At 41.8% G+C, this 26,162-nt stretch overlaps 1 protein-coding gene across 1 annotated transcript in view; it reads right to left on the reverse strand.

Annotated features, from left to right (window-relative positions):
- Positions 1 to 547: 547 nt before the first annotated feature.
- Positions 548 to 26,162, reverse strand: part of ETV5 (ETS variant transcription factor 5) — a 55,975-nt gene continuing 30,360 nt past the window's right edge. The window contains exons 8-13 of the mRNA XM_036851279.1: positions 17,692 to 17,951; positions 15,235 to 15,294; positions 11,076 to 11,144; positions 10,758 to 10,927; positions 5,973 to 6,074; positions 548 to 3,042 (exon numbers count right to left, since the gene is read on the reverse strand). Of these exons, the coding sequence (XP_036707174.1) occupies positions 2,821 to 3,042; positions 5,973 to 6,074; positions 10,758 to 10,927; positions 11,076 to 11,144; positions 15,235 to 15,294; positions 17,692 to 17,951 (883 nt within the window). The 3' untranslated portion in view covers positions 548 to 2,820. The remainder of the gene's footprint in view (positions 3,043 to 5,972; positions 6,075 to 10,757; positions 10,928 to 11,075; positions 11,145 to 15,234; positions 15,295 to 17,691; positions 17,952 to 26,162) is intronic.

The raw sequence follows: 26,162 nt of genomic DNA on the forward strand, positions 1-26,162 counted from the left end.
CTCTATGGCTGGAAAGAACAAACAGCCAAAATCTTCCTAAGTTGTTGTTTTTGAGGGAACAACTATTAGTAAAATTTCTACTCCTTAAGGTCAAACCTTTTGGGGGGAAAACTAGGGAATGGGCGGTCTTCTTAACTTCTGTCTGGTTTTCCAAGAATCCATCTAAGGAGCTGAGCTGGATGCGTCTTGGAACTCGGACTCCTAGCCTAGTTAGTGATCTTTTCACGCAACCCAGGGCCCAAGCGTGAGCTATGCTTTAAAAAAAGTTGACTAAAAGTTGGCAAGTAGATGGGTTCAAGGAGAGGGGGTGGTGTCAGCTCACCACTGGCTAGGAAACCCTCTCTGCTTTCTCCTCTCCTACTCTCTTGGGTCAAATGTTTAGCCAGAGCTTAAGAAATGAGGCAAGAGAGCAGTTGTACACAAACCATCAACTTCCACAGTCTAAGGCTAAACAGCTGAGAGGGGGAGAGAAAGATGCCAGGTGGCTTCTGCTTGCTTCAAGATTAGACCACTGAGGGCAAGAAAGAGGCGGGTTTCAAGCACTTGGTAAACTGAAAGCAAACTTCTTTATTGTACACAGTACAGAATATAACGCAGCTTGGCAGGATGCAAACGGCCCTGCACAGGGGAAAGTATTTCAAATCAACTGGCAGGTTAAAGCCTTTCTGCACTGTAGACTTTCCACACTCTGGAAAGAAGCAAAAACAAGAACAAAGAAACAAAACCATCAGGGAGGTGCATGAGTCCGATGGGAATGCAACGGTGATGCTGCCATCCTGTGTCCCGTGACAGCACAGGCCACGTGGCTACAGCAGGGGAGGGGAGCTCAGGCTACAGAGGATTCTTTTCGTACTTGCTAAGACAGCATAAATCCATCAAAAAAAAAAAAACAACCCAACAAAACCCAAACCCGGATAAGTAAAGAAAGGAAAAAACAAATCCTATACAGCATTTACAACAAATTAACCTCTAGCCAGCTGGGGGTAAAATATGCATCTATGTATAGACTATGTGTAGGTTAGAAAGCTATAAATACCGGTTTGGAAAGTCCTTTGATTAGAATACAATGCTAATTAAGGCCCAAGCTACAGGTTCAATAACTTTGTGGGCTAATTAGCTTCCAAGATAGGAAAATCTTGTATTTCCATAGCTATAAAATGCACCCCTTATCTCTGTGACCCTCTTCACAAATGTGCTCCTGGTCACCAGGGGGACTGTTTGAGACTACAGAGCATTCCATCAATAGAAAAACAACTCAAAGCACTGTCCTTCGCATATGAAGAGTAGCATAGTCATTCTTTGTGTGCTAGGTGTCAGGGGAAGCACAGAATCCTATCAGTAGGCAGCAAGGTGCTACCACTTTCTAATTCTTTTTCCACTACTTTGAGCTTAACTTCCATATAGCTTTAGCTGGGTTATTTAAAACTTTCCCAATATAATACAGCAATCAGAGAAAACCTTTTTTTAAAGTGGCAGGAAACTAAGATGCTAGTACTGCTTTACCTGTCAGTGTCGCACATATGTCTCAAACCCTATTGAATCATATGCAGGGTTTAAAGTCCAAAAATTAAAGAAAAAGGAAAACAAAACAAACTGAAATGGAAATTGTCATCAGTCATGCCCAGGGAAGAATCCCTACCTAGGGTTTCCACCAGGTGACCAGGTTTCAAATGGACATGACATGTATTATGTACATATGCTTTCCAGAGAGGGCATGTGAGGGAACGTGGGGGACTATACACATAGAATCTAAACGGTGTGTCCAGGCTGCCCTGCACACCTCAAAAATGTACAACTCAGGTGCAAATGTTCCATCAGGCTGTCTGGTGCAGAAAGCACAAAGCAGGCAATAAAAGAGGGCTTGTACTCGGCTAAGGGGACGCCCCCAGCAAAGCCCCTTTCAAGCTGCAGCGTCTTCATAAGTTGGCACTGCCCCGTTTAAAGGGCGCAGTGCACAGTTACCAAAAGGTTTGTTTTTTTTTGCTTTAAATACCAAAACTACAAAAATCAGTTTATAAACTGTTTTTCCAAAACAACCACCAAAACAAAACAATCCCCCGAATCAAAGCAAAACAAAATACTGTCAAAAGTATTAATCACCCTTCTCCTAAAATTAAAGCCATCCACACACACAGCCATGTTGTGACTGGGAAGAGAAAGGGGACTTGCTCTACTTGGTGACCACATGGCCAGAAGGTTCCCAAGGGTAGCAATGGTTTTATTATTTGAGAACCATGGAGTGGGTAACAGCTGTTCATCCTTTTCCCCCTTCTTTCCAGACCAAGAGGAAACATTTCAGATTAAGCTGGAAGAGCTCTCTGAGTTTTAAGATATATTTGTAACCCTTCATGGTTTGAGCCTCCCCAACTTTGCCTACCTCCTGTTCTATGGGTTTGTGACATCTTTTTCAATAAATTGTGCAAATCAGAGCCCTTCTATGTAAAGGCATTTAGTAGTCCATGATCAATGCAGATTGTCACACACTCTGTCCTGGTTTGTGGGTACTAACCTGAACAAGGTATTGCTTTGCATATATTGTCCATGGGAAGGAGGCTCCATTTCAATTGCTTTCCCAGAAACCTTGTCAGGTTCAGGGCTGAGGCACCAGCCTTTTGGTGGTTTTCTGCCCCTCCCTGTTCCCACTCCCCCGCCAAGGTATCTGTCTTTAAGGGTGCCGATCCAGAGACAGCTTGGGTTCTCCAGATAATACTCAAAGGGCAAGCTTTGGGAACAGCCAGAAACACAAACAAAACCACTGCCCTCGTTTGCCTGAATGGGAACTGCTAGCTCTAGGGTTTGGCCACTCAGCTGCTCGGAAACTTAGTAAGCAAAGCCTTCGGCATAGGGGAGGCTGCTGCAGCGGTCCACATCCAGGAGGTAAGCAGGGTTGTCTTCAAAGTGGGTCAGTGGCAGGGTGTCCTCCTCGCTGAGGTGGCACTCAGACTCCGCTTTCAGGAACGGACGTTGGTTGTCGGGGAAGGCCATGGAGAAAAGGGCATCGGGGTCGCAGACAAACTTGTAGACGTATCGTTCCCCGGCCACCTGAGAGAGAAAACACACACCTTATGAGGCCCAGCTGGAACAGGGCGTGGGCCGGGGCCAGGGCACCAAGGGAAGAATAACGAGATATTTGTAAGTCACCAAGCTCTCAGGGAGCCAGGGACCAAGAGGCTCACTGGTAGCTGATTATCCAAATCATTCAGATTTATTTTGATAAACTGTGGGAAACTGTTACCTGCCAAGTGTTGACACCACAGCTTAGCAGTTGAAAAGAATATCTGAATTTCAAACTCATATTAGGTTCTTTTAAAAGAAAATCCTCACTGTGTTATACTCACAGCCTAGAAACAACGGTTATGCTGACGTTGGTGCCTGATATTACGGGAAGATATACGGACTGAAAGATGCAGGAGTCAGACCATGTGTTCAGTTCCCTCCAAAGTTTACAGTCTTCCCAGGACAGCTTTGCTCTGAAGGGCTAGGAATTCAGAGAGCTGTGTGGGAATTTTAAGTTTGTTCCAAAACCAAACAGAACTGTGTTTTGGCTTACCTGCAGTTTTAAATTACTCATTCCATGGTTCTGCTACACTGAAGGAACTGATATCTACCTTTATATGAATTTTATGCATTATAATATTACGAGAACCAAATGGTCTTGATTAAGGGTGGCAGATGTATAAAATCAATCATCCCTATTTGGGTTGTTTTGTTTGAAAGCCAGTTTTACGTTAAATCTCTGGTTCCCCGGCCCAACAGTCAGCTCACGTATGTGGAAGAAGTAGGAGGACATAGTGGCAATGATACCAGCTCAGAAGCCAGGAGCAGATGGCTCCCAGCCTTGGCTCAGTCGCTAACAAGTCTCAACCTCTATGAGCCTCAATTTTCCCTTTCAAAAACCGAGGGTATGGGACTACTGCTTTTCTAAGTCCCTCCCTAGACGGGCATGCTACCACTCTTTTATTTAGTTCTCATTTACTCATGGGTCATGTAATAAATATAACAATGATCTCTTACACTGGATAGCACATTACTATTTCTAGAATGTTTTCACATATATTACCCTTTGAGATTAGATTAGGGACTATTATCTACATTTTTATTGGAAACAGGCTTTGGAAGGTTGACTTTCCTTAAAGCATAAATAAATGGGAGTGCTGGATCTGAGCTCCCCAAGTCTCATTCCTGTGCCTTCCTCTACTTTTTGCCTGTTTTATTCTCAGAAAATTCTCTTCTACTTCCTTAGAAAACCTAGGAACAAGTTCATAGGGACAACTCGTTGCCATTAGTTCAATTTAACTGTCTTGATTACATCCCCTCAGATTGGATCTGGAGTTGGGAACAGCAAAGGAGTAATGGCCCTCCTTCCTGAGTTTAGGATTCTACCTGATGATGTTAAAACTAAAAGGGGAGAGAGTGTGTGTGAAGTTTGAGGGGAAAAAGGCAGTGATTGCTAATGGGTTCAGGGTTTCTTTTTAAGGTGATAAAATGTTCTAAAATTGATTGTGGTGACGGCTGCACTACTCTGTGCACATATTAAAGCCCCACTGACTTTAACGCTTTAAAAATAAAAGGGGGGAGGTCAGGTGGGGTGACCACCCATCCTAGAGTATTCACTCTGTGCCAAGCACTGAAGTCAAACCCTCATTCCTGCCCTAAAGGAGCTGATACTCCTGCGGCAGATACTGACAAGCCAGGGAGTAACTTACAATACAGACAGTAGGGGAAGTGATGGAGATGAGCCCAGGTGCTCTCAGAAGCAGAAGAGGGACCATGTAACTCAGCCTGAGAACTTCAGATTCTTGGAGTAAAGAGGTGATTTACTGAGAAAACAAGTAGGGGCTGGCCAGGCAATGAAGGCGTTAGGAGTGTTCTTAAGTAGGACGGTAGTTTAATAGGTATTTTTTTCATTTTATAGTATGCTTGATAACTTACATGAATGATACGTATTGTTCGGTAAACAAATATATTAAGAGAAAGATGGCTAGGCTAGTGAAAGCAGCCAAATACAAGTGAGGAAATGAGGGTTTAATGGTGCCTTGAGCCTGTATGAAGCATTAAAAAGTCTGGATCTTATCCAGAAGACCTTCCATGAAAAGCTGTTTTAATATTTTTTAAGGAGATGAGAGGAATATGGGGTCATATTACCACCTGCCTCTGAGAAAGATAAACCTGGCTTCAGCGTAGACAAGTTCTCAGCAGCAATGACCATATACTTCTGAGTGCATCTTGGCATCTACCATGTAGGCTGCTTAAATGTGTAAATGCTAGAATCTGGGCAACAGTACAGTATAAAATCTGGTGGCTAAGAGAAACCAATCAAAGATTTGCCATTCTCATCTTCTGCCTATCCACAGGATTTTAAGATTGTGGTTCTTCACCACCTATCACAATAAGGATTTTGTATTGGCTTCCTCAAAATTACCCTTCATCCTCTTTTCTGCTACCTGCTACCAGGTGATTCTGCCATTTTGCAAACCTTGGGTTTTTAACTTGAGTTCCAGTTTCTAAGGTTCTAAAAGAGAAATAAGATTTTTTTTTACTGCCCTAACACTTTTGGGAGTATTAAACCAACATATTTGGAGGTCTCGGTGTTTCAACTAAAGACTTCGCCTAAGCTCTCATGGGAGGGGGAGACCTTCAAGTCGATTCCCTCACTTGCTCCTTTATGGATATAACAGTTGGCCTAAATGTCTGGACATTTTTGTAAGTAGAGACAGTTTAAAGCAGAGGAGGCTAATTTTCCTACAGTGTCATCCACACACAACCTTTGGCTTTCACATACCCAACAGCATTAAAGGTGCTCTTTATTATCTCATTTAACTCAAGTTTTTCCAAGATGTTTTTCCTATCACAGAATTACTTACGAGGCTGGCATTTCCTCCCAGTCATCACATACAGTTTTATTTCAGAAACCCTTGACATTTTCTTTGAGAGTGGTCAGAGTGGTCTAAGCGTCTCTAGTAATCACTCACCTTCTGCATGATGCCCTTTTCATAGTAATAGCGCAGAGATCGGCTGAGCTTGTCGTAGTTCATGGCTGGCCGGTTCTTCTGAATGCCCCAACGCCGAGCGACCTGAAGAGACAGGAAAGCAATGGAAACTCATTCCCTGGGCTTAGTGGTTTTCTCCCAATCCCAGGAGAGCCAGTTCTAGAACCTGACTGCTTTGGTCAGTGACCCATTTCTCTGACCTGGAAGGAAAAGCACTTAATTCCCTCAAGACCAAACATTCAGCAAAGGTGATGATTCAGTCAAATGCTAAGAGGTGAGACCTAGAGGTGGAAAAATCCTAGCACTTTAATAAGACTGCAGAGAGCTCGGCTAGCGTCCCAGAGGAAGCAGGCTCTCTACTGTTTCTCCACATATGAATTATCGACCAATACCCATAGACCATTAGCATGTTGCCATTAAGTGCTATGGTTTCTGTAGCAGTCAATAAGGAATAATTAGAATGGTCATTCCTGAAACATTAGAAACACACTGGTGAGTTGCTAATGGGCCAGCAGAGCAAAAGTTCAATTCTAATAAGATTGGAGAGGGGCTGGGAGATGTTTACTTATAGCAGCTCATGGAGTAAAGGGGAGTCGGATCATTTCAGCCTGCTGCCATCCAATCCCCTGCTCCCAGCAGACTTGCAGAATGGACATTAAAACATGTAGCACCATTATCCACTTAATGAAAAATTAACAGGGCTTCCCAAACAGTTCTGAAGTGCATTATATCCAACTTGGTCCACCTCTGAGGTGCAGTGATGGGGGGGGTGTGTAATTGGAGCTTTGGGCAAAGAGGCCTTATAGCAAGAAAACTTCCTAGTGGAATTCAGCAGGACAGCCAAGCAATTTCTGTTCTCAAGTATCTCAACATCCCAAATCCTACTTATAAGGATGACTGTCAAGGTAAGAGAAGAATAACCTTGGAAATATGAGGTCTTTAAATGTATGCAAACCAGGGATCATGTTTTGAACATTTTGGGTCAGTTTTAGAAACTTAAAAAACCAAAATAACTACATTCCTTTTTATTAAAAAAAAAAAAAGATGACAAACATGGAATGAGAAGTAGGGAGACTGCAAGTGGAAAAGGTGGATCATAAAACCACATTTCACTTAAAGTATTCTTTAAAAGTATTTGGGGCAGAATGAAAGCAACATCTTCTGAATTCAGGATTCTAAGATGACCTTTAATAAATACCAAAAATAATCTGATAAGTAAGGAAGAATGCATCTGTCCTAATTATATTACAGTAATTCAATAGCCACGATTCCACTCTGCCTTGCAAGAAACTGTGTGAAAGTTAAATTTCCATTCGTTTGCTTTGTGCCCCCATAGCACACACGATTATCCCTGGCTCTCCCCCTTTCTCCACATTGCACCCGTTCAACTCTTTGAAATGGCCAAAAAGGCAAAATTAACCAAAAATACATCCCCTGGTTAAAGAAGACAAACATTTTATTTTAACATTATTATTTTTGGCTGCACCGAGCAGCATGCAGGATCTTACTTCCCCGACCAGGGATCAAACGCATGTCCCCTGCAGTGGAAGCGTGGAGTCTTAACTACTGGGCTACCAGGGAAGTCCCGAGAAGATAAAACCAATTTTTAATCAATTTCTATTTTTAACCAATTTTTAATCAATTTCAATATTTAACCAATTTCTATTTTTAAACCAATAGAAATAGGGGTAAGAAAGAACCTGTTAGATCAATACATGTCCTTTTACCTGTTCAAAAGAAATGACACCATGAAACTGTACTTGAACTGCTGTCAGACACAAGTGATGCAGGGACCCTTAAAAGAAGCCCAGCCTCATCATTTTACTACATTCAGTGGTGGAAAACAATTCGTGAATATGTTTCAACTTCAGCCGTGACCTCTCTTTGCTGTCACGTGCATATGCAGTAGCTTGCTGGAGAGAGGTTTTATATATGCACAGACTTCAAAGCAGCTCTGGTAGCCATAGTTACTGACTCATCCTCTTGGGCCAGGGCCCTCTGATTCAGTAGCCCTCACCAGGGCTGCTCCTTCTGCAGTAATCATGATGCAGCACAACTGCAGAGCAGCTGGGAATTAGGGCTGTCCCATTTCTGGGGGGAGGGGAGCAGGCAATAGCTTGCTACCAGATCCTCCTTTCTTTCATCTTTCACATTCGTTACTTTGATAGCATGCATCTTGAGGATGGAGGCCGAAGGAGTTTTAAAAACAAACAAACAAACAAAAAAACCTCACATGTCTCTTCCTCCCTTTTTAAGAGAGAGCAGCCGCAGCGCAGGGAGCGGCTCTTTCTAGCAGCCCGTCCTTTTAAACCTCCCCATGGCATCATTTATCTGCCACATGTTCAACAAACAACCCTACCCCCCAAAATATTCATTAATGCAGATTCACAGTTAAAATGGCTCCAGATTAAAGCCGAGTCAGTCATAATTGAGAGGGTGCTAAGCTGGATGACAATCAAAAGACATTTGATTAGGAGGCCTGCCAAAAGCAGTTCCAAAACCACAATTTCCATGCACAGTGTAATGGATATTATGGATAATTACCCAGAGTGCACTACTCAGCCACACAGCTGCCTACAATTACGGCCCAAACAGCTTCCTCCTCCGCTTCACCCTTCAAGCTTCCCCCATGACAACTTCTTACAGCTTTTTCGAGGAGTTGGTATCTTCCTGACAGTAACAAGAGTAGGGCCCTCCAAGTTACACAGGATTAGAGAGCGAAAAAATTCAAATGCTGCATGTCCCGAGGCCAAAGTGCACATGTGGAACAGAGCTGATCCTGGGTTAAGAGAATGGAATATTCGGAGTTCATGGAATGCTCGGGGATTTCAAGGTGCGGCGGAAAGAAGTACTTCCTGAAGAAACAAAGCTGTCCAACCAGCTGAGGGGAGGCTCAAGGCCACCACAGGCCTCCCCTGTGACTTGGCTGCTTGGCATTTATGTGAGCATTCTGGCTTAGTATTAGCTTCGTTATTAAGAAAGCCAGGCCCTTTGCCATCTGTTCATCATTTTCTTTACCACTGGTAGGAGAGCAGCAGATTCAATAACAGCTTTACAAAGGGTCATAACCAGGTTTACCTGCAGCTATACAGCCTGTGCTTAGGCCAGAGGCAGTGGCAATAAAGTAATAAAAGCTCCTGTTTGAAATGAGATAAATCAATAAGGGCTGCCCACATGACAGACTGACTTTCAAAAAGCCTTAGTGAGTCTGGGCGACATGCTTTTCTCAAGCCTCACATAAACCAGGCCACGTTATGAGGAAAAGAATGCAGGGCGGATGCTCTCCAGTGTGGCTGGAAGCCGCAAACACGGCTCCACTTCTAAACACGACTTAGCCAAAAAGACACCCTTAGAAAAACACAGCAGTACCAAACTCTGGCTTTGAAGGTAGACTGACTCTTAACAGAAACCGTTTACAATATGAGGTGTTGACACATTTCCATTTTTTTGTGAATGATGCAAGATCGGGAATACCATACATGTATCTTCTCTAACTGCCTTTAATGAAGCCTGCCTTCCTCTCCTATCAGTCAGGATTCTCCTTAAGTCTCCAATCCACACATTCTCCTTTGCTCATCTTAACTTTCAGGCCACTTTCTTCTTCCAAGTCTCCTGCTGTTAACCCCCATGCCCACCTGTCCCCTTGGTGTGCTCAAGTGAGCCCTGGAATTGATGGAACAACATCTACAACTGCAGTCCCTGTTCAAACTCCTTCCGAGAGCATTGGTCCCATTCCAATCACACCCAACCCAAAGATACGTTTTGCTCTGCTGGTTTAATATGTAACACCTAAGTACATGCTACCAAAAGAAGCATATGTCGGATTTTCAGGGATGTTATTTCTTTTCTATTTATAATCTCTCTAGATTCTAAATCAGACAGAAATCAAATCAACCCCTTCGGGAATTCCCTGGCGGTCCAGGGGTTAGGATTCCGAGCTCTTACTGCTGAGGGCCCCGGTTTAATCCCTGGTCGGGGAACTAAGATTCCATAAGCCGTGTGGCGCGGCCATAAAACCAAAACAAACAAACAAAAAACAACCCCTTTTGAAATATGCCAAACTCAGAGCCTGATTTAATTTACTTTGTTATACTCAGGAAAGGAGGAGTTCTATGATGTCTTCCCCCTTTGAAGAAATGGTATTGGTTCTGTCCATTGGCCTTTCTGTCAATAGTGTTGGCAAACAGACAGTAAAAATGTTTCCTTTTTCTATTAACAAAATAATGAAGGTTTGTGTCCTCTCTCAACCACTGTGATACTACATTTAAAAAAAAAAATCTAACTTCCTAAGATTGACCCATCTCTGATAATTTTATTTCTCTAGGTTAGAGCCATTTGAAATACCCAGTGGGGTAGTTGCAACCTATAGTATATTACCAAAATGTCTTACACTCTGTTCATGTAACCTCTGGTATAGGCTATGATATATGAGGGCTGACACCAAAACAAGTTGGTATCACTGAAAGAACTCTTGAAAAAGACTTTCCAAGAGAGAGAGCAGACCCTATTAGAATGTAAGTCTTCATGGCCTCCCTCCCCAGAGTTTGCAGAAGTGTTACTAATACTTTTTATATATTCTGCAGTGGAGAACTCTGTCTGTGAATTGTAAGTTGTCCTATTAATAGAAAAGGCACTGCCAAGCCCATTGGCCAGGCTAGAATCTGAATGAGAAGGAAGAGCATATTTAACACCGTAAAAAAGGCTCAATGGAGAACAGGAACAAACATCAACAAATCAAATCACCTGATCCCAGACTCCAGTGCTTACCTCCTCCGGTTCTATCAGCTTGAACTCCATGCCTCGGCCTGTCCAGGCAATGAAGTGGGCATTGGCTGGGTCGTCAAGAAGGGTAACCAGGAACTGCCACAGCTGAAGGGAACCTCGCCTCTGGTAAGGGGGCCCCTCCCGATACATGGTGGGCTCTTGCTTGACTTTGCCTGTTTGGGACAAAGACACATATGTGGTACTTTAGTCTCAAGTTTCTCAGCTGATTTGGGCAAACGCTAATTTGGCCTCAAGACCGATGAGCGTACTCTGACATCTTGAACCTTCCAGTTTCGCAACAAACTGGATGTGGCTACTTACCTTCCAGTCTCTCAGGAACAACACAGGTGTCGTCAAAGTACAACCGGGGATCCTTCTCATATGAAAAACCTGAAGGAGAATTTAGAAAGAACATGTTGCTGAACAAACTGTGTTCTCTGAAAACTCTGGATTTAAGGACTAAAACAGGATTCTACCATTTCAGGTCCTCAGCCTGACGAACTGCTCTATCTATGCCAGACTGAATTTTGGGGGGAACTTCAACTTCACCAGGACTTAGGTGTTCTGTTCTGATGCGATCAGAACTGAACTTGCGCTTCAGTCAGAGCAGTTATCAATTCCTGCTATTAGAGCTGAGACTGTAGGGAGGCACCGAGTCGCCAGAACGTTCCTTCGCATCTTGCTTACGAGGTCTGCCTGGATCAGCGTGGCCGTGACTAAGCCTTTGTATCTGAAAAGACATCTCATCTATTTCAGTTGGCCTTACTGGGTGGATTTGGTTGATCTATACGTGGTCTCGCCGTGTTCCTTTTAGCAAATATTAATTTCAACCTTTCTTACTGCTCGTCCAGGCTGCCCACACACCTCATTCAATTACGAAAAAGCTTGGAGGGTAGGGAACAATGCCAAATGAGTGAAGACTTGGGCCTGTGGAGGATTGTGACAAGCAATAATTTTAAAGACAAGTTGGAGGTATTATCACCTCCAGACACTGTGGAAGGAATCTGAAGAGACTTGCTGTCAATAAAACTTATTCGTTGTATAGACAAGAAAACAAAGGGGAACTGACTGGGTCCAACAACACATGTAAGTGGAAATGAAAGGCAGGCAGGGCAAAAAGTGGAAGGTGTCAAGGAGAAGGATGGTCTGGCATTCTAAACCCACCAACCCTTAATATGCATTCGACGCTGACCACCAGGTCACCCGGCACCCTGACAAGGCCAGCGGCTCAAGCCAAAGCCAGTTAGTAGACAGGCGTGATGGGACCACACCCTTGCCTGTGGTCCAGCCTGTTTCAGGGGGCGAGTGCTCCAGCGTACTCCCCTCTACCCGCACACTGCTCAAGAGGAAGCGCCAGGAGCTCCCGTCTGCTCGGTGGAGCTCCCTGTGCTCGGTTCTCTGATCAGTTCGTCCGGCGTGGGGTCCAGGCCTATGAGTGTCAGGTATGCGGTAGGGGGAGGGCAGAGGAGTGAAGGGCTCTGCAGTGAAGGGCTAGCATTAGATTTTGAGAGGGATTTGATCTGACTTAAAATCCTTGGGTAAAGGTGCCAAGAAAGAAGCTGTTCTTTTTCTTCACAATCAGCCCGGGTCAAGTTCTTCTTGGCAGGATCAGCACAATTTTAAAGAGGCCTGGGGTTGGGAAAACACTGCCCAACCTGGAGGAAACAGACTGTTTTAAGGTTCTGTATTATTCATTTTTGTTTCCTCAGCCCCAAGCATTATTCCTCTGCTTAACTACAAAGAAAGTATATTTTATTTAGTATTTAATCCAATAAATATATATGCCGGGCACTGTGCTAGAAGGGGGTAGACAGAAGAATACAGACGGTGCTTGCTCTCGTGGAGCTTGCATCCCAACTGGTGGAGACAGACAACAAAGTAGGGAAAAAAGAGACATGGTGTAGTGTGAAGAGTGTGGGCCCTGGAGCCAGACTGATAGACCTAGGTTAACTGTGTAACCTTGAACAAGTTAATTAATTTCTCTCAAGTTAATTTCCTCATCTGAAGACTGGGGAAGATAATAATTCCCACCTTATAGGCTTGTGAGAATTTAATGACTTGATACATATTCTGTTCCATTGACCGATTTATCTTTACAATAGAGAGCTAACAATAGCTCCTGGTACATAAGTGTGCAATACATGATAGTTATAAGAAATTAAGACAGTAAGTACTTGTACATTGTGATAAGTGCTATTAAGAGATTAACTGGATAATGTGAGAGCTTTATCTTATATTCTGTCATGGATTCTAAATTCCTTTAGGATAAGGACCATATCCTGAATATCTTAGCCTCCTTATAGCACCTGGTACATAAGTGCTCAATAAATATTTGAATAAATATGAGGGAATCTATAGTTTCCATTAAAAGATTTAAGAATGCAATACTAACTTTTAAGTTAGGGACTCAGGGACTCCTATAATTTATTTTCCAATTTGGTACTAGGAAACTGACTTATGACAAACTATTATACTTTATATTAACAAGAATTACATAATCCATCATGCTTCATGCTTTTTGCCTTGGCTACCAGGAAGCTATGTATTTCCTGAATTTCCACATGGATTTTGCTATCCAGTGATGTTTTAACAGCCTTATTATAAAGTCATTATAAATAAACTACAAAGTTTACACACCTGTTAAAATTGCCATGTTATTTTTAGAGCTTTTCTTCCTCTAAGGTAAAGAAAATACATTCACAGTTCATAGTATATAGGGAAAAAATGTAAATCTAGATTAAATTCTAGGTTTGTTTTTTCAAACTAATCAGATGAAGCCCTGCCCATGAGTATCGTTTTGGTGTACTTTGTGGTTTCTAGTCATTGCCACATGTGGTTCTCTAAAACATCTGGAAGATGCTGTTGGTTTAAGTGAAATTTAAGTCAGTTGAATTTGCACAGCAGTTACATCAGTTGTGGCCACAACCATCTAATCACTCAAATAAAGGTGGCAGGAAGGAAGAACCTGTTTGAGGGACAAAGTGGAAATGAAAGATTCAAAACAGTATGCAAAGATTCCAGGTGAACGCTAAGGCAGGATGGCTGTCTTAGTAATCACAGATGCCAATCAGAAACACTTGTCTCACTATTTCACGGGCATCTGTGGTCAAGCCCGTATAAGGAGGAGAGAAAAACCATGTCAGGGTAATTGAGAGCAACTAAGAATGCAGATCTCTTTGAAACTAATTTCTTCAATGTGTATGGGGTCAGGGAAGAAGTGGGGGAAAAACACAAGCTCGCAGATATTCTGTGTGTAGTAAGCAGCCCGATGCCTTACTAAAAATATTTCCTTTAAGAGCATGCTCCTTTCTAAATGTTGTAATCATGCAAAGTGTTTTCCTCCCTCTCTTCCCTCACTCCCTTCTAGTTCGCCTGCTGCAGACATCACTTGCTGCTGTAGAAACATTCGGGAACCTGGAAGAGAGCCCCACACAGCTGTGCCGATCATGGCCAGAGGTCCAGTAGACAGCCCTTCCTTCCCAGGGCTGGACACTCACTCGGAATATCCCCGGGTGCCCGTGGCAGCCACACTGGGTCTCTCCTCTAACCAAGTCAGTGGGAGGCAGCCACCCATAGAGACCACTCTTGTGAACCAATCACTCACAATAACCAGCCAATGCTTCACAGTGCTATTTTACCGGGTCTTTCAAACTTTCTCTAAAACTCTAGAACAGTGGTTGTCACCCTGGGACACATGAGAATCACCCAGGAAGCTTTACAAACTACTAACGCCTGAGCCCTAACCTGAGAATTTCTGATTTAATTGCTCTGGGTGAAGCCTGGACACCAGAAGTTTTAACAGTTCCCCAGGGGATTCTAATGTGCAGCCAAAGCTGAGCCTCACGACTCTGCAGTAGTTCTCATGTGAGTGTGCATCACGATCGCCTGGAGGGCTTGTTGGAACACAGCGCTGGGCCCCTCCCCTGGAGACTCTGATTCAGCAGGTCTGGGGTGGGTCCTGAGAATCTGCTTTTCTAACAAGTCCCAGGTGAAGCTGACTGATGCTGTAGGTTTGGGGAATCACACTGCTCTAGGTATTTACGGAGAGACGTATAGGACAGAAAACAGGACATACTTCTGGGGAACGTGTTCTAAGAGAGAAATCCTTCCCTGTTTCAGCGTTCAGAAGAGAACTCTTGAAGGTACCATCTCAAGCCGTGACGTAGTTCCTAAGTGCCAGTTTAGGTGATAGCGTTATCTACAGCTATGTATACATAACCTCCTTGTATGGAAGGGTGGAAACCAGACGGTTCGTGTTTTCCTCGTAAAAGTTAGGGTCATTACTATGGAAAAGGATGGCAGCCCTCACAGGTCAAGAGCATGCCTCAAACCCTGTGTGTGAGATAACTGGGGATCACAATAAGTGAACTCTCGTGTTCACAAGCTAAGGAAGGTTTAAACTATGATCTCAAATCTTAGCCTGGAAACTGAGCAACTTTAAGCTTCCTTGAATATTATTATTTTTTAACGAGCTACTTACCTTCATGGCTACTGGAGAAGTAGCCCCCTCTCATGTAGGACGACTGGCAGTTAGGCACTTCTGAAAGAGAAACAGACACACACACTCCTGTCAATAGTCTCTGCAGCTGAATCAGCACATCGGTCCAACTGCAGCACTGCGGGAAAGCCCCTAAACCTTCTCCTGCTCCAAGGTCATGTCTTTTTGGCCTTGTCTTGGAAAAGAGGTACCACTCTAGTAAGCAGCGTGGGAAACACTATAACCCACCATCTGAACGGGGAGGACTTGACTCGCAATCAAGAGAACTGGGAGGAAAAGATACTCACTCCCGTAACTTGCTCATTTTAGAAACTAGTTAACGTCGAACCTCGTGAGAGAGTTAATGGCAGAAAAAGAAACTAGCTATCAAAAGGCCAACTTGGCCTTCTGCCTGTACTGACTCAGGGGCTTTGGGGTTTGGAGGGGCAGGAAGGTCACTTTAGAGCTTTCCCAGTTTGCTCCCCTTTACTGCTGATGGTCATATCCATTTCTGCTCCAAGAAGTGAGGGTATTTTTAGGTCAAAGAGATGAGGGGATTGGAAGTGATGAAGCGAGGATAAGAATGGGCAGGAGTGAGGAACTGCGGCTTGGCAAGCACATTTCTACCACATTGTTACTGTTAGAATGGAACCCATGCTGAAGCGATCTCTTCTTCAGACACCATGTTATCAAGGTGTCCATCGAGACAAAAGACAGTGAGCTGAGCTGTGCCCGTGTGGGATGAGGCTTCACCCTGGGAACACCTCTCAGATCAAAGCATTGTAGATACGGTAACATCTGCTGGGTGTCTTGCTTTCAGGGAGTGGGATGGGTTGAAAGACTCATAGGACCGATGGAAATGTCAGTCCCAAAGGAAAAATGCTGCTGGTCATGCCTGCTCCTGAGAAAAATACATCAAAGCCTTCAGGAGGAATGCCAGTGGACATTTTATAAGCTATCGATACCTATACTTGGTAATTTTTCCATCATAAAGCAACAGATGTCTCCCTTCTGCCTACCTCCCCAGCCTTTCCCGTAACCAATTTCTGCCTGAATTGAGCAATCTATGTATTATCTCAGAAGGCCAAGAGAAAATTCTATATCCTATTCCATTTGCAAAAGCCATTGAGTACATACTGCCCCACCCCCTCCCCAGGGCCTTCAAGGAAAGCACGCACAGGAAAGGTTGATAACTGACCCACCACCCTCAAATTCCTTTAGCACCAACTGCAAAAAAAAAAAAAAAGGAGCAAAAAAGTGTCATTTTTAAAATAAGGGGAAATGAAGAAGAGGAAAGAGTTTCTAAATGTGCAAGCTGCAAAATTCCCACTCTCCTTTCCCATAATGATCTCATTTAATAAGCCTGGCCTATAAGATATGTAGTCAGTGAATGAGTGTTCGGGTGAGGGTGGAGAGGACTCCCAAGGACAGCTGAAACTTCTTTACGTTTAAGTTTCTAGAGAAGAGGTAACCCAAAAGCAAACCATAGGTGTTCTAACATGTTATACCTCTCCCTGTGTACACTGGCAACAGCTGAAGGACACAGGAATTTTCCCAGATGAAAGTACTGCAACAGAGCAGCGACTCCTATGAAGCAACCAACAGGACAAACTTTTCCATGGCGTACCCAGCACCCTATACAGCCATGACAGACCAGGCAATTTCTCAGAACACCACTCACTTCAAGAATAGAAAGAATCCCATCCTGCATGTGGACTCTCTTATATTTGTATTGGGAGTTTAATGGGTCACTGTATTCAAAAAGAAAGCCACAAAACTACAGGCAGGACTAAAATGCAGAAATAATATCCCCTGTGTCCAGTGACTCAAAAGGTAACCGGTCTTAAGAAAGGACATCGGGCTTCCCTGGTGGCGCAGTGGTTGAGAATCTGCCTGCCAATGCAGGGGACACGGGTTCGAGCCCTGGTCTGGGAAGATCCCACATGCCACGGAGCAACTGGGCCCGTGAGCCACAACTACTGAGCCTGAGCGTCTGGAGCCTCTGCTCCGCAACAAGAGAGGCCACGATAGTGACAGGCCCGCGCACCGCGATGAAGAGTGGCCCCCACTCGCCGCAACTGGAGAAAGCCCTCACACAGAAACGAAGACCCAACACAGCCAAAAATAAACATAATAAATAAATAATAAATAAAAATTAAAAAAAAAAAAAAAAAAAGAAAGGACATCACCAAGACTGGATGGCGGCAATCCTCAGGCTCGGACTCAGATGTACTGTGACCACTTCTGACTGCCTACTGCTCTTCCTACCATTTGCATGGCTCTTCTGTTTTGTTTTGTATTCAGTTATGCATAGACATGTTTGCTTTACTAGCTCCTAAGTTCTTTGAGGGCAAATTTTATAAAACTACTCCCCAAAGCCCTGCACATAGAAGACAGTCAGTGACAACCTGACAGATGAATGAGAGACTGAAGAAAGGAACGGCATGATTTTATGCTTACCTGAATCAACGCAGTAATCCCGGGGCTCCTGCTTGATTCCCATTGGTGACTGGAATCCATGTGCTGGGGGGCCCGGCATGCCCGGGACCCCATGTTCATAGAGTGGGTCATGGTATTCTTGTTTGAATCCCTGAGGGGGCGGGGGAGGTGCAGGGACGATAGGTTCTGACATTTGCCGGTGGTAATTGGGGCGATTATCTCCAGGAACTCCTGACTGAGGAGGGAAGGGGTGGCAGGGTTCAGACAGTTGTCTCTGAAATCTGCAAGAAGAAAGTAGTGGTTACATTGTTAAGTAAGAACAAGATGAATACCTTCTATGATTTAGCATTGAGGATTAGAAGTCCAGATTAATGGAATTATTTGCAAAGTACTTATTAATGCTTATTTCTGGACATCTTAGACTCTTCCCAAAATTATATCGCACATTTCAAACCTCCTGAGTCAGGGACTGGCCAAAAAAATAAATAAATAAAACAATGACATGGTAGCATCTTATTTTCCATGCCATTTTAATTTCATGCACAGTCTGTGTATAGTTGGGCCAGATTACGTATCTGAATATATAAGACCAATTATTTGCAAATATCACGTTATGCTTGTTTACTTGTTCATTCATTCTCTAACCTGTAGACAGAATTAATTTTTAAAGACAGAGGAGTATTTAACCAGAAGTTAACCAGTTAGAAAATGTAGTTTAAAAAAAAAAGCCTACATGTAATAGCAATCAAAGCCATAAAATCCCTAGGAATAATCAGGAAATGTGTAGGCTATACAAGAATAAAATCTTAAAAACTATTTTCTAAGCAACAGATCTAATGAAAGAAAATATTTAGGACTTGGAAGGTGTTCACTCACTGAAAATTATTCTGTAAAAGCAACTCCTTCCCAACCAACTTGACAAAATGATTCTAAACTTTAAAAGATTAAGAAAGAAATAATGATCTATTAGATTGACAAATATTATAAAGCCACAATAATAGGAATACAAAGAATGAAAGATAGGCATGTCAAAGGAATCCAACGAGAAGTCACAAACTGTCAAGCATATTCCAGAATATGCTACTTGTTAAGGTTAGCATTTCAAATAAGAGGGTAAAAAGATCCCTGTTTTATACCACATGCCAAAATTTTTATATAAAGATTTAGATGTGAAACCACGATAGTAAATATATATGAAAACATATCTTGGAGTGAGGAAAAACCTTTCAATACATCATACCAACAGCAAAAATCATGAAGATAAATACGGATATATCTCCTTGTATAAATTTCTGTAAGTCAATAAACACCAGAAACCTAAAGAAAAACAATAAACTGGGGGAAAAAAATCTATAATAGTCAGAAAATACCAGAAACAAGACCCCAAATTAAACAAACTGAGGAAAAATCTCTAACAGATACAGTAATGTTAATACTGTTGCTATAAAGAGCTTTTAAAAAATCAATAAAAGATGGACACGCCAACAGAAAAAATGGGTAAAGAACATAAACGGGGAAATCACTAAAGAAGGGATGCAAATGGTCATAGACAAAAAGTTTAACTTCATTAGTAATCAAAAAAAGTAAGTTTTAAAAGTTAACAATGTAACCCTATAATATTAAGGTCTTACTCTCTACTTTTAGTTTGATCCTGTTGATAGTTTTAATCAAATAATTTGAATTTGATCTGAATCAATCTGTGACAACAGGTGGCCAATAGATTTCTAGAACATCAAGACTTAAAATCTTAAACTGAAGAGATTTGTGTGCAGATAAAACACTGTTTAGATCAGGGTATAGCGTGGCTCTCACTTTGTGAGTCTTTACTATCTTACTAAAAGCAGCACCACAAGACCATTTTATAACATGAAGATCACCAAACTATTTTATATATATTTATCCTTTTATCCCAGACACCAAAAGCATCAGAATCTGCCTGGCTAATTATTTAAACAAGCTTTATGAACTCTGTAAGGTTCAGTGGGCACTGAATGCATTACAGTGGATTGTCACCAGGAGCGCAATTTTCAAGGTTGCTGTTATTTAAGGAAACCATTCTGTGGTCTTTGAAGTGTAAATTTGAAACTTGGGTTTAGGCTTGACATTTAGAATACAGGCACCAGGAGCATGCTGCACCTGATTTTTTTTTTTTAACGCAAATTCTGAAGAAGTGGGCAGAAAAGAAAGTGAAGATACTCTTTAGGGCTTTTTAAAATAAAGTACCCAAAGTTTATGCTAGCAGGAACAGTAACGAGGGCACCCACTGTCCATGTTCTCTCCCTCCCCCGCTCTGCAACCTTCCTAGCACCTTCCAAAGTAACCTCCACAAATCACTTCCTCGATGGCTCTGAGACAGCACCGAACCGCTCAGTTCTGTAACCAGAGCCTGTGCAGCTGGCAGGCCCAATCACTGCACTTCCGCTCAGCGCTCATCTTCTCACTTTCCAGAATGAAACTCTAGAGTTGGCCTGCTATGGCCCCCTCAGGAAAAGGTACTTCCAGGTGGGCACCAGCCGGCAACCCTCATCCCCTCCCCCCAGCATAACTTTAAGGATGCATGAAGCTTACAGGCCTGGGATCTGCAGAACAGATTCTATAACTGGGATTGTTTTGTCCTAGTTTGTTTTGAGGGAGCGGGGGTGGCAAAGGGGAGCTTAAGGGTAGGTCACAAAACCAACATATTTGGAAGAAAGATTCTCTCAGAGCTTGCTGCCGATAATGGCTTTTATTTGCAGAGATTAGTAAAGTGATTCAGTTCTTGTCCTCAAATACATTCTGTGAACTTTACTCACTGACCTTCATTTGAACCCCCTTCCCCTTTCTGCAATCCTTCTGAAGTATCTAAGAATGTGTTGTATACATAGCACAGCTATGACAGAGGTGCCTCTTGTTTACTGAGGCAGGCAATCATTTTCAGTGGAGGGGTGGCTTGGTTCCTAACAGACCTCTTCTTCCTCCTGATAACCACTCCCCCCTTCCACCACCCCCTCACCCCGTGATCCCAACAGATTTCAGGCCATAGTGAGCTCACAGTTGGTGAGCAAAAGGAGACTTCTGACTACTGAGCAAGCCTAAATTCAATAGGTTACAGATTAAGGCTTTTTTTCAGTGCCAGTTTATTTAAAGAATCAGTTATTTATTTATTTGTCAGATTTATATAGCGCCTTTCCTCCCAAGAGCTCACCCACGCTACCAACATTTGGTTTACATTATGAAAACCGTTAGATGCTTTTTCTGCATTTCCTTTTCGGTTTCTGCTGCCAACACATAGAGTAAACACAATCCTTAGAGAAAAAAGGAGAAAAGTGTGGATTCAACGAAGGCTACACAGTGGCAGGCTATGGGTGCCAGGTGAAGCAGAGTGACAGTTCAGAGGCTAGCCGAGAGATGATACAGAAAATTGGCTAAGAAACCACCACCACGTACTTAATATTTCCGTTAAAGCTAAGAGAAGATAGAAAGTAGAGAAGCAGCATAGCTGGGTAAGAGGCTCTGGCTGCGAAGTCAGAACACACTGGGCTGAAATCCAATCTCTACCCCTTACTAGCTGTGTGACCTTGGGTTAGTTACGTAAATGCTCTGAGCCTCAGTTTCCTCATCAGGAAAATAAGGACAGTCCGGTTACTTGTCCCAAAGATCTGTCGTAAAGATTACATAAGATACTGTGTGAGACAGGGCCCAGCACGCTGCTGAGTTCTTGATTTTATGTTACCGTCAAATGTCACCATCAACTCCCCATGCCACCCTGACCCCCACAGTAAGCTAAATTCAGAAGGTATTCAAATGTAAGGGAAGATCTTAAGGAGCTGGGAGAAGACTTTCCTCCACACAAAATAAGAGTCTCCTAGCTGCCTAGTCAGTCTCCTGTCTCAGAAAGAGAATGCTGACTTTTATTCCGGGTGGTAACATACCACCTAACTTCACATAATATTGATTTTCCTGACATATACCAAGAGCCAGGCACTGCTGCAAAACAAAACCCACACATTGTCCCTAAAAAGCCCAAAGAACTCTGAAACAGCTCTCAGGACTCTGTGAGGCCTGTTGGCATTGCTTAAACTCAAATTGGCTTAAACTCAAATTGGCCTATCTAAACTATGGTAAAACATAAAGAGATGAGGAACAAAATATGTCCTTTAAAGGCCTAGATATTTGTCTGATTTCTCATGATCTAATATGGAAGAAAAAAGGTGATGTAAATACAAGATGTTACCAGGAGATTAGATGGTGAAAGTATTAGTTTTACGTGTACAACATTAGTAAGTCTAATGATGAAAAGATTTAGGGATACAGGGAGATTTACATTTTTAAAACTTAACATTAAACAGTGAACCAACTAAAGTTTCTGTTGTAGTATCTACATCATTTAAGGAAGATTCCTTTAGGATAGTTTTCTTTATAGAACGTAAAAGTGATTTTTGAAATAAAATTGTCATGGAAACATTGAGTACTTTCCCTGTGCCAATATGACTTCATCTAATTCACCCAATGAGCTAGTATTCTCCCATTTGCAGATGAAGAAACCAAAGCTTAGAGAAGTTAAATGCCTGCCTGAGGTCACACAGATAGGAGAGACGTAAGTGAGAGAGCAGTGTATTCCAAAATTCTTAGATAGGAAGTAGCAGAGTTGGGATTCAATCTCAGGCTGTTAGTCTGTCCAACTCCAGAGTCATTGGCCTATACTATTTGTACAATTGTTTCTATAATTGTTTTTAAATACCCTCTTGATGACATTTAAATAACAGTCATATAGTCCAGGCAGCTAGAAAACTCCCATATGTTTAGAAATCAAGAAATATATATTTTAAGAACTCCAGGATTGAAGAAATAATAGAAAACACTTGGAACTGAATTTTTTAAATACCACAAATCAGAACCTGTGGGATACAGCTAAAGCAGGACTTGGGAAGGGAGATCAAATAACTGATTGTCCCAGCCATGATATTTTGGGGAGTGAAAAGGCAAGCTATTAGCAATTACTTTCATAAACCATAAGTGACCCAGAAAAAACTGAATGTTTGGTCACCCCAGCCTTAGGAGAAATTTTATTTGGTTATATGGTTATAGTATAAAGAAAGAAAGCTAAAAAAATTAATGAGCAAATCATCCAACCAAAGAAGTTAGAAAAAACAGAATAAGCAAAGAAAATAGAGTAAAACATTTTAGTAGGAGCAGAAATCAATGAAATAGAAAACATCCAATAGAAAGAATGAGCAAAGCCAGAGTTGATTTGTTGAAAAGATGAGTGATATAATCTGCTAAGACTAAGAAGGTCTAGATAAATAGCAGCAAAAATGAAAAATGGATAAACAGATGCTATAGAGGTTGTTAAAAGGACATTACGAACAGCTTTATGCCAATTAATTTTAAAACTCGTAAAACAGAAAAATTCCTAGAAAAATAATGTATTAAATTCACTCAATTAAATAGGAATCCCCAGAGCAAGACCATAAAAGGTGAAGACACTGAAGCAACCAGTAATTAAAAAATCTTCCCACAAAGAAAACATCAGGCCCAAATGGTTTTACTGGTAAGTTCTTCCAAAAATTCAAGGAATGGAAAACCCCAAATTCACACGAGCTATTCTGGAATATGTAGAAAGGAGAATACCCTCTACTCATTTGGTGAGTATAACCTCAATGCTAAAACCCAACAAGGACAATATAAGAAAGAGAAAGTATACATTATTCTTAATCATAAGTACAAATGCAGAAGTCCTAAATATATATTGGAAAACCTAGCCCAGCAATGTATAAATGATAATACATAACAAATAATTTTGCCTTATCACAAGTATATGAGGTTGGCTTCATATAACTCAATGTAATTCATAACATTGAAAAATTAAAGGAGAAAATTTGTTTGATCCTCTCAATAGAGGCAGAAAAAGTGTTTGATAAGACTCAGTATGTATGTAGTCATATTAAAAAATGTCAGTACACTAGGGAAAGAAGGAAATTTCCTTTGGCTTGATAAAAGGTAAAAAAAATTAAAAAAACCCCAAATCAACCCCCCACCCCCCAAAAAAACCTATAGTAAACATGGGGAAATGCAGAAAACAAGCTCTTTTAAGATTCAGAACGAAAAAAAACCCCATACTCGAACCATTAGAAGTACATTATTCAGTCTGTCAAAGAAGGTTCCATTAAGCATCTATGAAACTCAGTTTTGGATCCTAAAGTGAATTTGCGCTGCCACACATAACACGCTGTTAACAGGAGTGTGTGGAGAGGCATGTGTCAGACAGGCTACAAGTGTGACTCACTGTCAAGTTCTTCCCCCTCTAAAAACTACGAAATATGAAGGACAAAAATGAATAGCCATTTATTAGGGATGGACTTTAAGAGAGGAAGTAGAAGCAAGAGAAAAACTTGCATATATTACATCTCTTAATCTAGCATCTTTAGGGAATAAATAGTTTTCTATTAAATCACAATTCTAGAAAACGTAGGCTCATCCTTTAAGCTCTTAAGTTTCGATCATAACCACTGAGGGAACCTTCTCAACCAGGCCATTCACTCCTTTAGATTGTGTGGCACACAACAGACCCTTTCTTGATGACTCTGGGGACTCGGTTCTGACTATCGATTTCAGTGTGATAGCCTATTGCGACACTGATGCCCTTAGGAAGCATCAAGAAGCAGAGGATTTTTCCACCATCAGGGGTATCTCCTTAAATTTTGTCTTTTCTTGAGATTTTGCTTCTTGATGCCATGTAAGTGCGACAGCAGTGTATTCCAAAATTCTTAGATGATGCTTTTCTTAGTGGAGTCTCTTCAGTTGAATTGTGGGGACTCAACTTGAGATGGATGACAAATGGAATAGTAAAGATGAAAACATATCTGGCCAGGACTATGGGCATAACATAGGAATGTTTTCTAAGTTCCTCCACCCAGCACATGTAAACATCGTAAACAGCACAGTGAAAACTCCTGTGAGAGTGGAAAAGCTGCATGAGAAGCACTCCTCCTTCTCAAGGAGCAGCTGCTCTTTAAGGATAAATGGAACATGTCTGAACATGCCAAATTACATGGTTTTTTTTTTTTTCCTCCTCCTTGAGGGGAGGAAATAACGAACATAAATCACGGCTTTCAAACACAGTATTTATCTTCTAAAAGTGAATTTTGAGTTGTAAAGAATTATATACTAAGATTATACAAAACATTAAGAATGTACTCTTGACTGGATTATATTTTACTTGTTTAAAGTATAATCTTAGCAAACAATCGCTATCAATAAACATTGAAGACAAGATACTGAGCTAAATGTGGTTTAAACAAAGGGGTCTAAGTCATGATTTTTAAACCTCAAAGAGTTTGCTCTAGTCAACTGAAGAAATAAGGTACTCTGTGAGCAAAACAGAAAATATAGGTGTTACAATGTGGGCTTAGATAAGTGATGTGGGAATTAAGTAGGATTTTGTAGTTTAAGAGATGGATAAAGTTCTGGTAGTTTAGGAGATAAAGAGATAGATAAAATTCAAGGTCAAAATGGATTTCTCAAGGTCCCTTACTCAGCTTTCAGTAGATTGTTAGCAACCTTCCTCCTGCAAGCATAACCAAAATGGTGTACTTATATGTTAATGTTTTGGCTTCTAAGTGTAGGACCCTGTATTTGGCTATGTGACCTTTAGGAAGCCCTTTAGATGCTCTGAGGTCTGATTTTTTTTCCTTATCTGTAAAATGGGGTTTTTGTTTTTTTACTCTGCCTTGGTTACAGAGCTGTTAAAAAAAAAAAAAAGCTCAAATAAGACTATATTTCCTTCTATCCTGCAAAATATCACATTTTTGTTATGGGGTTAGTTTTGAAGCAATATTCCCTCTAATTTAAATTAAAAGTCAGCAAAGAACAAGCTACAGTTACAAACTAAAGTAATCTGCCCCACTTTCAGGCAGGTATAAGTTATTGAATATGTAATTATTAAGCTTGTAATCATACATGACTACAATTCCCATTACTTTTACAAAATCAGACTAGGGATTTTAGTTTGTCTCATTTTATGCACGCTATCCAGTATCTACAAGCAAAATCAATTGTCATGTTTTTGATGTATTCTGCATCACACAGATATCAAATCTCATTAATAACAGACAAGGGCAATAAGAACAAAATTCAGAGTATTGGGTACTTGCTGCTTAAAAAGAAAAAAAAGATGGGTTGGAGTAGGCGTGGGGGGTAGAAGAGAGGGTGGCACCATGATGTCTCAAAGTGTGACAATAATATTTCCAGGTCCTGCCCCAAAACCACAACTCCATCTCTGGGGTAGAGCAAGAAATCTGCATTATTAATAGCCCCCCACGGGGACTCCTGTGTACCCTCAGCTTGGACACTACAGTGGTCTGGGGTAGAAGCCTAAGCACCCAGTGTTGCTTGTATTTTACCTCTCTAGGCGCCTGCCCTTCACCCCAATTTTCTTAAGGATCTCTATCACTTCCGTGTGTGTGAGGTCTTTTTATTTCAGACCCACCATTCCTAAAGGCAGAGGGGAAGGG

This window comes from Balaenoptera musculus, chromosome 4 (genome assembly GCF_009873245.2).
Source record: "Balaenoptera musculus isolate JJ_BM4_2016_0621 chromosome 4, mBalMus1.pri.v3, whole genome shotgun sequence".
NCBI classification, from domain to species: Eukaryota; Metazoa; Chordata; class Mammalia; order Artiodactyla; family Balaenopteridae; genus Balaenoptera; species Balaenoptera musculus.